The sequence below is a fragment of the Pygocentrus nattereri genome, chromosome 7, assembly GCF_015220715.1.
Source record: "Pygocentrus nattereri isolate fPygNat1 chromosome 7, fPygNat1.pri, whole genome shotgun sequence".
Lineage (NCBI taxonomy): Eukaryota > Metazoa > Chordata > Actinopteri > Characiformes > Serrasalmidae > Pygocentrus > Pygocentrus nattereri.
The window spans coordinates 47,345,973-47,358,166 of NC_051217.1; the positions used below are offsets into that span (position 1 = coordinate 47,345,973).

Below are 12,194 nucleotides of genomic sequence, written 5' to 3' on the forward strand. Positions count from 1 at the left end.
TGGACTCTTTCTGTAGCCGCTGGACTCTTTCTGTAGCCGCTTGGCTCTTTCTGTAGCCGCTGGACTCTTTCTGTAGCCGCTGGACTCTTTCTGTAGCCGCTTGACTCTTTCTGTAGCCGCTGGACTCTTTCTGTAGCCGCGGGGCTCTTTCTGTAGCCGCTGGACTCTTTCTGTAGCCGCTTGGCTCTTTCTGTAGCCGCTGGACTCTTTCTGTAGCCGCTTGGCTCTTTCTGTAGCCGCTGGACTCTTTCTGTAGCCGCTGGACTCTTTCTGTAGCCGCGGGACTCTTTCTGTAGCCGCGGGGCTCTTTCTGTAGCCGCGGGGCTCTTTCTGTAGCCGCTGGACTCTTTCTGTAGCCGCGGGGCTCTTTCTGTAGCCGCGGGGCTCTTTCTGTAGCCGCTGGACTCTTTCTGTAGCCGCTGGACTCTTTCTGTAGCCGCGGGGCTCTTTCTGTAGCCGCTGGACTCTTTCTGTAGCCGCGGGGCTCTTTCTGTAGCCGCGGGGCTCTTTCTGTAGCCGCTTGGCTCTTTCTGTAGCCGCTGGACTCTTTCTGTACTGGCACCTACGTCGTTACCACGGCAACCCATGCAGATAGATTGGTGTTGTATGAACGCACAAATCGGATCTGATCATCTGCAGATAACAGAGCGGACAGTCGCCTCGGAGGTCTGAACAGCTTTAATGACTTTTCAGATTCTTTTTACTGAGCGACTTTATTGCTATGAAGCAACAAGCGACTAATCTCACAAGAGACATGAACCTTGAAAAGGTCATAGATTAGATATAGATTAGATAATTAGATATTAGATGTGTTAATGACATCCTGACCACCGAACTGAATTTTCATTTCAGACATTTGGTCACTTTAGTCTAAAATAGTGGTTTCCTGCCCTGCTGGAATGAATGTCAGAGTCCAGAGTAACGGATGAATCAGGGTTGAATCTTTTCAGGTTGAACGGCGTTTTTAAACGAGTCGAGTGAATCGATTCATAGGCAGGGAGAACCAAAGCTCGGCTCAGAGCTGCTCCTGCTCCACTTTGTCTTCCAGTTGTGTAACTGCTGGTGGGTCAGAGAGGAAAAGCTCAGGCCATCACTGACCGGACCAGGCTGGTCAAACAATCAGATACACGGTACGAGTTAATGTAAAATAACATGTTCTGAAATACATGCAATTTAAAATAACATTTGATGCAGTGATTATTTTCAGTCATTTCAAAGCCACCAAGTATTACACATAAATACATAAAAACGATACCAAAAGCCACAAATACGAACACTGCAACAGGTCCTGTTTGGTGAATCGAACGAACGAATCGACACAGTGTCAGGTTCACTGACCCAGAAAGTTCAAAAGAACCGAGTCAGAGAATCACTCGCAGATTCGTTCTTTAGCGCGTTTGTAGCGCGAGCCGCGGTTCGGACCGAAGCTTCGACTTTAATCTGAGCGCGGTACCGGTCACGCATGGCATCGGGGACGCCGTGAGTGTGTTACCGTGTCTGGCTTTACTCGCTCTGCCCCGTCTCCGGCGGTCAGGGCGAGCCGCAGGCAAAGCCAGCGCGACAGGCTCATTATTTGTAGCATTAGCAGACGAGGCTGTTCGAATTGTCCGTTCCACCTTAAATGGTGCGGCAGTTACATGTAACTCCCGCACCATTTAAGGTGGAACAGCTGAATTCGAACACGGAGTTAACCAGCATTGTTCGCTGGGCTAAAAATAAAAACATTACGGTTTATTCGTCGCTTTTAAAGCTGACGCGCGGATTTTTTTATCATATTTGGGCCGTTGTACGTGAAGTTAGCGCGCAGGCGTTAGCCGTTAGCTAGCTCTGTTAGCCGTAGCAGTTCAGCGCTTTGGGTTGTATTCTGCGTTTAAATGCTGCGTTTTTACTCCGTGCTGTTATAATATAAACCCCAGGCCGATGGAGGGTGTGAAAGCGGCCTCTCTGAGCACTGAGCCCCGCCGATACTGCCCTCCTACAGTAAAGCGTTGCGGAGGCTGAACAGGCCGCCGTCTCCCAGCCCGAGCCGCAGCCTACTGCCCTGCACACAAGCCCGGCGTGCGCTCTACTCCAGTCCGCGGCTTTAGGGCCTACACCCCGGCTCCCAGAGATAAACGTTTATTGAGCGTTAACACGATTTTTATTTATTTACTTTAAATAAGAGCTGTGAGCGCGTCGGAGGAGTTGTAGAATAACCGAATGTCGTGTTTACATGATTATTAACCTGCGTGTAATAACTTATGAGAACAGGGATCTGGGCTTCGTCTACAGACACAGTAGAAACCCTTAAATGCCACTTAATTATGCACTAATTGGCTACAAAGAACGTTTATATCAAAATTTCAACCTCTGCTTTTATCTCCTCTTAACGGACATCCTCAAGATCTTCTTTTTTTCCATGAACAGCTTAAGTCACTGTAGGCTATTAAACCATTTTTAACCAGTTCCCCCAGAATCCAGAGTGTGAGGGAGGTGTGATCAGAGGTCCAGAGGGTTTGGAGTGAAACTGTTCAGACGTTTTTACAGTGGTGGTGATGGGAACCAGGCGTTGCCATGACTACAACACAGATATAGACACTTTATTTACCATCCAGAACCTCCAGAGAACCTACACAAGTCTTCTGAGCTTGTATGGAATGTTGATGATGGAAAACGGTGGAAAATCTGGAATAATGAGTTTTCTTTGGGGGCTATTTTGCAGCACAGCGCCCTGCATGTCTCCCTCCACCATGAATGGAGTTGAAGTTCTCTAAACTCTCATAAAACAGCGTCTCAGTCATCAGGCAGTGAATTCAGAACCAGTTCATGTAGGAACTTTCTGTAGGAGCTTTTAGAGGGACGTCTGGTTCCCATCACCACCACTGTGAGCTTTTAGAGGGGGACTGGTTCCCATCACCACCACTGCGAACGGCTCAGTTTACATCTTAATAAGCTAATTAAAAAGTTCTCTTTTAAAGGAGTGTTTTGGCATTTCTTCAGCTTGAGCTCCATCTGTAGCCACTGACCGTTATTGTGATGCGTGTTTTTTGTTGAAGGATTTAAACAGAGAATCCAGTAACGCCAACCTGGAGCTCATTCTGAGAAAAAGTCAATAGGCAGATGTTTCAGCGCTCCGGCTTCTAGTGTGCTGATGAAACATCATCGAGATGTTACCCTTAGACTTTTTGACCAATGATTGCAGACGCTGATCCGCTCAAACCGTTTGATCAGAGTTGCTGTCTTCTGGTTTGACGATCAGAAACCGTAGTTACTGCTATCAGGAGTGTTCAGGCATGCAGTGTGACCCGGATTCGCTCTAGGTTTATTCTGAAGGCAGGGTCCGGATTAGCAGTGTTCCTAAATGTTTTCAAAGCCTCGACTGAAAGAGTACAAACAGACAGAGGTGCTTTTACGCACTGACGCTCTTTTTATTGTTTTTCCTTTCTTTTAGGTGCCTGAACAGTCGATGGGACCAGCCCAAGCCGAAAACAGACATGCTGCAGGGCATTCTAGGAAGTGTGTCCCATCCACGGTCATCCCACGTGGCTTCGGCTCCCGTTGACACGACATCTGCAGGCCCTGCGGTAGGACCTCCAGGCTCAGCGGTGCCTGGGCACAACCCGCCGCAGGGAGGGGTGGAGATGGCAGCAGCGATGGCGGCCAAAATCAACGCCATGCTGATGGCCAAAGGGAAACTCAAACCTCTTCAGCCTTTACCCAGTAAGGTACGGACCGCCGCTCTGCTGAGAGCTGAACGTTACGGAGCTTTTTAAACGGCGCCGCATGTTAAAGAGCCGTGTTTCAGGAAACGGCTGCTTGACCTTGTCGCCTAATGACTTTGTGGGCTAATCGTTGCAGCTCTGATGTGTGTGTGTGTGTGTGTGTGTGTGTGTGTGTTGTTTGCTGTGTGTGTGTATGTCCAGGCACCCCCGTGTGTTCCACAGCCTCTCAGCACTGAGGAGGTGGTGGTGACTGAAGTGGACATTAATGATGTTCCTGTTAACTGCAGGAATCTGCTCACTAAAGGCAAAACCCAGGAGGAGGTCAGTGTCCCCGAGTGCGCGCGTGCCCCTCCCCGAGTGCGCGCGTGCCCCTCCCCGAGTGCGCGCGTGCCCCTCCCCGAGTGCGCGCGTGCCCCTCCCCGAGTGCGCGCGTGCCCCTCCCCGAGTCTTAAATCCTCTGTAATCATGTAATTCCTCTGATCTGTAGATTCGGCAGTACAGCGGTGCTGTGGTGTCCACAAAAGGCGTCTACATGAGTGATGCTGAAAAATCTGCTACCACAGGAGTGTAAGTATCTGGGTATTATGGGCTGTTATTCAGTTTTAATGCTGTTTATGTCTCTAACTGTCTTTGTCTGTCTCTATTTAGAGAGCGACCCCTGTATCTGCATGTGCAGGGACGCACACAGGAGGAGGTCAACAGTACGTGCACTTCCTAGTATTCAGACTTATTATTATTATTATTATTATTATTATTATTATTATTAATAATAATAATAATAATAGAAATAGTGTTACACATTCACTAATTAATCTGCTTGCACACTCAGCAGCCAGTACTGATGGCCATATGTGACATGGTGGTTTGAAACATTTCGAAATGCATTGAGGCGTTTATCAACGCGGCCGCGTCACATGATTCCCACAAACGAAGCTTAATTGAACTCTTGTCACATCTGTGCCGACTGCTGATCTCTGATCTCTGTCAAACCTATCATCACACAGGCTGCAGACAAATTCCGTATGCCGGTTTAAAAAGTTGAAGTGTGTGTGTGTGTGTGTGTGTGTGTGTGTATTATATAATATTATTATATGCTAATGAAGTCAGGCTTTGTGACTTGTGTACACCAGTTTGAAGTACTTTGTAACCGAGTGGTTCAAATGATTGGCTGTCGATTGTGAGCTGGTTGCTGATTGGCCGATGTTTTCTCCTCAGAGGCCGTGATGCGGATTAAAGAGATCATCTCCGAGGACGTGTTGCGGGCATCCGGTGGGCAGCAGCCTGCTGTGATGCCCCCTATACCGGTTTACCCACAGCCCCCCCGACCTGCTGCACCTGCGCAGCCGCTGCGGCCTCATCTGCCCCTTAATGCCAACACACGCTTACCAAACGCCCCTGTAACGCCCGCGCACAGACCCCCGCCTCCACATTCGGGGGTAGGTACCACACACTTAACCTTACACTCTCTCTCTCTCTCTCTCTCTCTCTCTCTCTCTCTCTCTCTCTCTCTCTCTCTCTCTCTCTCTCTCTCTCTCTCTCTCTCTCTCTCTCTCTGTCTGTCTGTGTGGAGGTTAATGAAGGTGGGGCCAGTTAAGACCATGTGGCTCTCGCTGATACTCGCCTCCGACAGCAGATCAGCAGCAGAGAAAGACAGGCTGGAGAGCAGAACCTCCTGCCTTCACTGTTCCTGCTCACACCGTTTCACACTGCTCACTCTCACTGTTTCAGACTCATAGTCAACTGCAATAAAGAAAGTAAACGAGTGTCGGAGTCATCTGTACAGATTAATTCATTAGTGTTGTGCCATTAGCTGCTAGGTTTATATGTAAAGTTGTAAATTACAGTAGTTCTGTAGACCACTCTCACATGTCCACTCGTTAATGAGGAAGCTTCAATAGTGTTACGCGCTGCCTTCCAGACAGTGTCGATCAGTAATCACGGTGTTCCTAAATCCCTAAAGAATTCAACTAAACAGCCTCACCTGAGGTTCCACTCTGTCCTGTTCAGCCTCAGCTGGGAAGCTCCGCCCGTCACGCGTCGCTTTTACTGAGCTAACCGACGGGGAACCGTGACTGGAAAGCCAGCGCAGGGCTGAGCAGTAGGACTGGTTTACTCACATTAGTGATTAAAAGTTCCCGAGGATAAATATGGATTCGCTGGCGTGTTTGCAGTCTTGGAGATGGTCACCAGAGGTTTGATTAAACCGCCACTGTATGTCAGTTTACTAGTTACGCTGTTCAGGGATTCGCTTACGGTGCTACTGTTTACTGAGTGGGAAGAATTAAACCTGCTGGACTTTTCCTCCCGAGAACGAATATATGCACGCGGAAATTCGCTCGTTACTGTTTACCACCGGATGTCACGGCGCAGTGACTGTGAGGTCATTAAGGTCAATTAAACAGGCTTCTGTTTAACAACAAGAAGCTTAGTGAGTTGATTTTTAGTGTGTCACTATTGGTGAATATGAGCAGAGGCAAGCCCTCGTCTGTGGTGTTTAAAGGAAAAATCTAACCTTCGCTTAAAAGAGCTTTGAACTTCACGTCCTGCACTTCAATAAAACGAGTTCCCTACATTGATCATCTTTCCGTTAGTAACGTGCTGTTAACTCGGCTGATAGCCAGGTAATAGGGCCGAACTTGTGACTAAAGGAGGAACAAACTCTCCCTGGAACCCTTGAGGAGCCACGCTGTAAGTGTGCGGGGAGTAGCTCTCGTTGATTATAGTAAATTTCGTGTGTAGATGATAGAAGTTGTCATTTATTATAAGAAAGTGAACAGCAGCTGTTTTTATTCAAATCAGCCGTTTTATTTGACCAGGTGTTATTTGGCGACTGTAGTCAGGCCAGTGTTGTTCTCCCATAGCGCCTCCTAGTGAATCTGTAGCGTCTCACACTGTTACTGCCTGCTTTCCCTGGTTATCGCCCGCCCCTCAGATTATTCTGAGGGGTCAGTAACTGTTCAGCTGGCGAGCCTGTGTGCTGGTTCTGACCGTTATAGCCGTCTGAGCCATCTCTCTGCGCTCAGCTCAGTGTGAGGTTAGGTGGGGGGTGTGGTTTAGTGCCAGTGTAGAGTGTAATTGATGTGCCTCTGGTGCTGGTTGCAGAGTTTTGTGCACACTAAGATATTTGTAGGCTTGGACCAGTCGCTGCCGTCCTTCAACGTGAACGAGAAGGTGGAGGGGCCGAACGGTTCGTACCTGCAGCACATCCAGACGGAGACGGGGGCGCGCGTGTTCCTCCGGGGGAAGGGGTCCGGATACATCGAGCAGGCCTCACGCAGAGAGTCCTTCGAACCGCTGTATCTCTACATCAGGTACTGAGCTCCGTAAAGGCTGAACATTCAGCATCACGATGCTTGACGCTACTCGGGCCGCATGTTCTGTATCGCGGTGAAAAGACACGATACATAAACAAAACCGCAGGACGTTCAGAAAAACTGCGTAGTAACAAGAAGCTCATTGGTTGGCCAGATTATTAGTTGTTTTTTATTTTTCTTTATTTTCCTTTCTAATTAGTTTTAAGTTGAAGTTACTTTTTTTCCTGTTGAATTTCAGTTTCAACTTTACTCTGATAATATGAAAATATCTTCACATACCAGTTTTTGGTTTAGCCTCTTAACATCTCTCACTTATTTATTAAGACTAAAGCAATGCATGCTGGCGGAGTTTTTCCAGTCCTCCACATGTTTTCTTCTGTATAAACAGTGAACGGAGTTTAATTGTTCTACATGTTGTTGATTAACTGCTGCTTTTATTTAGTCACCCAAACTCTGCCGGACTGGAAGCAGCCAAGAAGCTTTGCGAGAGCCTTTTGGAGACGGTGAGTGTTTAATATTAAATATTAGGCAACGTTCCTGCTCACATTCAGCACCACTGGTCATGTGTGAAGCATGGTTGGTGTGTATGATGGCGTTTGAGTGCTAATGAAGGTGTGTTGCAGGTGAGGGCGGAGCATGCGCGTATGCTGTCTACGTACACGGCGACGGGTTCCACACAAGGTGAGACCTTCACACCTGCACGCTTCTCCAGATCAGTCATCCCTCCCTCGTTAGCCTGTCTGACCAGCAGAGATTTGGAGTGAGCGGTCACTTTGTCCGATGTGGAGGTTAATGAAGGTGGGGCCGGTGGAGACCATGTGGCTCTCGCTGATACTCGCCTCCCACAGCAGATCAGCAGCAGAGCGAAACTGGCCGGAGAGCAGAACCTCCTGCCTTCACTCTTCCTGCTCACACACACTGCGGCGGACGTGGGTCCAGGGTTAGGCTTAGATATTCACATTTTCCTGTTCCACCTTAGATGCAGCTGCAGTTCTGACGGCTGAGGCTCTTGAATGTAACAGCTGCCCTGTTTAAGGTGGACTGGAAAATTTAGCTATATAGCTACTGAGACGTAACTGCAGTTAAGACGGTAATACAGTGAAGCAGTAAAGATGATGCGCTTAATATAATTTAAGACATTTGTCTTTCTTCGCCTGCGCAGCCGTTCAGCCTGTTTCTCTTTCTCATAACACTCCACTAAGAAAGTAATAGATCATAATAGTGAATTTTAATCGCAAGAACGTGGGTGTGTGTGTGTGTGTGTGTGTGTGTGTGTGTGTGTGTGTGTGTGTGTGTGTTTTAGTGTACCCTGCCCATAGTTACTCCTCCAGCAGCAGCTACGGTGGTCAGTCCTGGTACGGCTACCCAGCTAACGGCTACGTCAGTGCTTACCCATCATACCCTGCGGCAGGAGGATACTGGAACAGACCCAGTGGACCCTCGGGCACGACCACCACCAACACGCCCCCACCTGCACCCACACAGGGCATGGTCCAGTACCCCGTCTGCCCTCGCCAGTCGTCTTCCTTCATCCTGCAGGTCCGTCTCTCATTCTTAGTGGTGAACGTTGTCCGTATTGATCAGTGATCACACATCAATAAGGAACGTCTTTGGAGACGCTGACCGCAGTAATAATCATTCTCACGGTGCAGAACGAAGCGTTCCAAACTGCACCAGATCGTGATGTTTTTCACCACTCAAGTGTTTTAGGAACAGTAAGAAGTTGATATGACAGAAAAGCAAATCTTATAATTAACAAGCTAGAACTTTATAAGATGGATTCTGTAGTCTTCATACTGAATACAGCACTGTTTTATCATACACTGCCAATCGATAAAATTAGTTTCCACCTGCATGGGAAACGGTGATTCCAAACTCGGCAGTGAGGGGATATGCGGCTGTCTGGGAGTTCGTGTAGATTTCTGAAGCTGCAGATTTCTAACTCGACTCCCTGCAGTTCACAGAACACACGTTTTGACACGTTTAGCAGGCTGGAGGATTCTCCACAAGGGGGTGCAGTTTTCACTCACACAGCTTTTGATGCTTCCTAAGAGCTTCACATCAGTGATGCTCTCTGTGTGTGTGTGTGTGTGTGTGTGTGTGTGTGTGTCAGGATGAGAGCGGTGTGTCCGACTCGGTGATAAATTCCTCGTCAAGTCCTCCAGACTGCAGGAGCCCAAAGAGACACTTTATAGAGGAGAGTGAAGAAGAGACGGAGGAGACGGAGGTACAGTCCGGGGTGGGGCTTGGTCTGTCTTGCTGGCTTCCTCCAGTTTAATTTGGTACTTTCAGTTTTGTTTGTGTCTTTAAGACCAAACTGAATGTAAACACGGCCCATTTGTTTGAGGCGTGATTCTCTGAGAGACGAAGTCTGAGATGTAGACCGTTCAGTGACCTGCGTTTATTCCAGGACTGTAAGTCCGTCTTGGGAACGCAGTTTTACCCCAGCACAATAAAAATGTCATGGAGCCTCTGTGATGGGAGACCGATCTGACGCTGAGGAGCGTCGTAATCTCAGCGAGGCAGCGAGATGTTCCGTTATAAACTCTGTTTGTGTTCACACAGTTGAGCAATCCGGATCCAGTGAAGGAGGCAGAGTCCAGTCCTGAAGACTGTAGTAAAACAGACAAGTAAGAGCGGCCCCCCCAGCAGGGTTACGGTCTTGGTGAATGTTCTATATGTATATAAAGTGGCTTCACTGCTGTGTGAATAATGAATCCTTTGTGTGTGTGTGTGTGTGTGTGTGTGTGTGTGTGTGTGTGTAGGGTATTAATGCCCCCCCCTCCAGCTCCGGTGCTCCCAACAGCACGAAAGAGGCTGAGAGAGACTGAGCAACCTGCACTCACACACTCAGGTACTCTACACACTCGTGTGTCTCGCTGCTGTTGGAACAAAACCTTCTATCAGTTTTTGATGTTTTTCAGTTTTTGATGTAATTTGAAGATGCCTGTTTTTTTTTTTTTACATGTATGTAAATTTCATGATAAATGGACCAAAAGAAACCAGCCCTAAATGACTTGGGGAGGGGGAGGGAGGGGGGGGGGGGGGGCGTCTGGTTCCATCGACTTGCACGAAAAGTAAAGCAGGTTTTTTTTCTTCTCCTGTAAATTTACCATTTTGGAAATTCCGACAGCAGCGATAAATAAACTGCTGAACTCCTGTTGTGCTGAAAAAAGAAAACCCATAGAAACTACATGTAAAACTCTTGGAGATGGACAGGTGAGCTTTCGCTCGGTGGCTATCCTTCTCTTCATTTCTCTCGCTGTGCTGCGGAGGAGTACAGTTTAGCCAAACCTGTGAGGGTGGAGCAAACCACAGCCTTGTGATTGAGGGAACTACCTCTTCCTGAGCTTTACCCGGAATTAGGAGCACCCTGCTCCTCTAAAGTGGATGGACGTTGTACCTGCGTGCTATAAGAGTAGTTTTGACCTGCTGCCTGGAGATTTAAGGAACCTGGTGCTGAACTGTGTCCGCCAGTCATTTCCTTATTCAGCCCAGATGTGGAGCAGCTGTTTCTGCAGCGCTCAGTCTGGTTTTAACTCCCTGCTGAAATGTGTAGGACTGAACCTTCAGGCAGCAGCACTTACTGTCTAAATGATTAATTCTCTGTCTGTCTGTCTGTCTGTCTGTCTGTCTGTCTGTCTGTCTGTCTGTCTGTCTGTCTGTCTGTCTGTCTGTCTGTCTCAGTTGAGGAGGAGGAGGAGGTGAAGAAGCTGAAGGTTTTAGATTCCTCAGGTCTCGTCCCATACGGTGGAGACTCCTCAGATGAGGAAGAGGAGAGGACTCGCAGTGTGAGGAAGAACAACGCATAGAAAACACACACACACACACACACACACACACACACAGTGCAGGACGAAGCGGCTTTGATCTCCGACTGAATTTTCCCTCAAAGCTGCTCAAGCGGAACTTTTCAAGTTTTGGAAAACGGTGAAGCTGTTCCTATGGAATACAGAAATAATAAATTGATGAACCACAACGCGGCTGTGCTCGGCGTTTTTATTAAGATCACACTTTTAACCGATTAACCTCGACTTCTAATAGTTTTCTTAAATATTTCATGTCAGTTTTATTGCTGTTCTCCGTGGTGTGTGTGAAGTATGCTGGAGTTAAAGTGGGAGACTTGGAGAACGTCACTCCAGTATTTTCATTAATAAAGTTCCATTTAAAGTGGTTTTAATTCGCTGTTGCTGAAGTTGAATAAAGTATCTGGTTTTAAATCAACACTATCGAATGTAAAATTGAGAGGAAGTGTGGTGTCTGTGCTCGTCTTCAGTAAATGTGTAAACTTTCCATCCCAAACCAAACTGCTTCACCCTGGAAGCCGTCGGAGACGCCGGGCCTCGTTACAGCGAGGGAAGCACTGGACGTGTAGTAGGAGGGCTCTGGTGACGGAGCACGGTGACGGGTGTAGCAGATTCCTTCCAAGCTTAAATGGCTTAAAATAAAAAATTGGAGTAGTGATTTAATAAATTGGTGTTGAACACGAACTTCCAAACTCCTGGTTTTTAGTTTAGAGTGATGTAGAATAACGTGGAGCGACTGACAGACGGAGGAGCTGAGGGTTGTAACTGTCACTGAAATTCTGGGAAATTTATGCAAAACAATTCAGTGTATCCATGTTGTTTGAACTAGGTGGGCTAGTTTTGTTTGAACCAGGTGGGCTTTCCAGCCTGAGTGCACAAAACATGTTGGATTAATTGATCAGTGAAGAAGCTGGAATGCCTGAATAATTTAGTTTCTGCCAAGTGGAACCAGAAATCAGAACCAACTCATTTTATTTACATGTTTAATTTACATTTATTTATTTAAATTGCCAATAAAGCCCGGCGTAGATTCTATACGGGTGGAGACGGAGTTCACTGGGTGTGTGTGTGATTTATGTCTGTGTGTGTGTGTGTGTGTGTGTCTGTGTGATGTGTGTGTGAGATTTATGTGTGTGTGATGTACGGATGTGTGTGTGTGATTTATGTGTGTGTGATGTGTGGATGTGTGTGTTTGTGATTTGTGTGTGTGTGTGATTTATGTGTGTGTGTGATGTATGGATGTGTGTGTTTGTGATGTGTGTGTGTGTGTGTGATTTGTGTGTGTGTGATGTATGGATGTGTGTGTGTGTGTGTGTGATTTGTGTGTGTGTGATGTATGGATGTGTGTGTGTGTGATTTATGTGTGTGTGATG

At 47.4% G+C, this 12,194-nt stretch overlaps 1 protein-coding gene across 1 annotated transcript; it reads left to right on the forward strand.

The window, feature by feature from the left end:
* The first annotated feature begins 1,351 nt into the window (after positions 1 to 1,351).
* Positions 1,352 to 10,994, forward strand: LOC108415030 (KH homology domain-containing protein 4-like). Its single transcript, XM_017687983.2, has 14 exons — positions 1,352 to 1,479; positions 3,431 to 3,704; positions 3,903 to 4,022; positions 4,189 to 4,268; positions 4,350 to 4,402; positions 4,917 to 5,137; positions 6,804 to 7,012; positions 7,458 to 7,518; positions 7,639 to 7,696; positions 8,319 to 8,554; positions 9,129 to 9,242; positions 9,581 to 9,645; positions 9,781 to 9,869; positions 10,703 to 10,994. The coding sequence occupies exons 1-14, from the start codon at positions 1,463 to 1,465 to the stop codon at positions 10,825 to 10,827; spliced, it is 1,722 nt and encodes a 573-aa protein (XP_017543472.1). The 5' UTR covers positions 1,352 to 1,462; the 3' UTR covers positions 10,828 to 10,994.
* The last annotated feature ends 1,200 nt before the right edge of the window (positions 10,995 to 12,194 follow it).

Excerpts from the sequence above, each read along its gene's own strand:
- LOC108415030 (XM_017687983.2), top strand. Across the intron at positions 4,023-4,188 it reads AAGGCAAAACCCAGGAGGAG|ATTCGGCAGTACAGCGGTGC; the intron begins GTCAGTGTCCCC and ends TCTGATCTGTAG. Across the intron at positions 9,646-9,780 it reads GACTGTAGTAAAACAGACAA|GGTATTAATGCCCCCCCCTC; the intron begins GTAAGAGCGGCC and ends GTGTGTGTGTAG.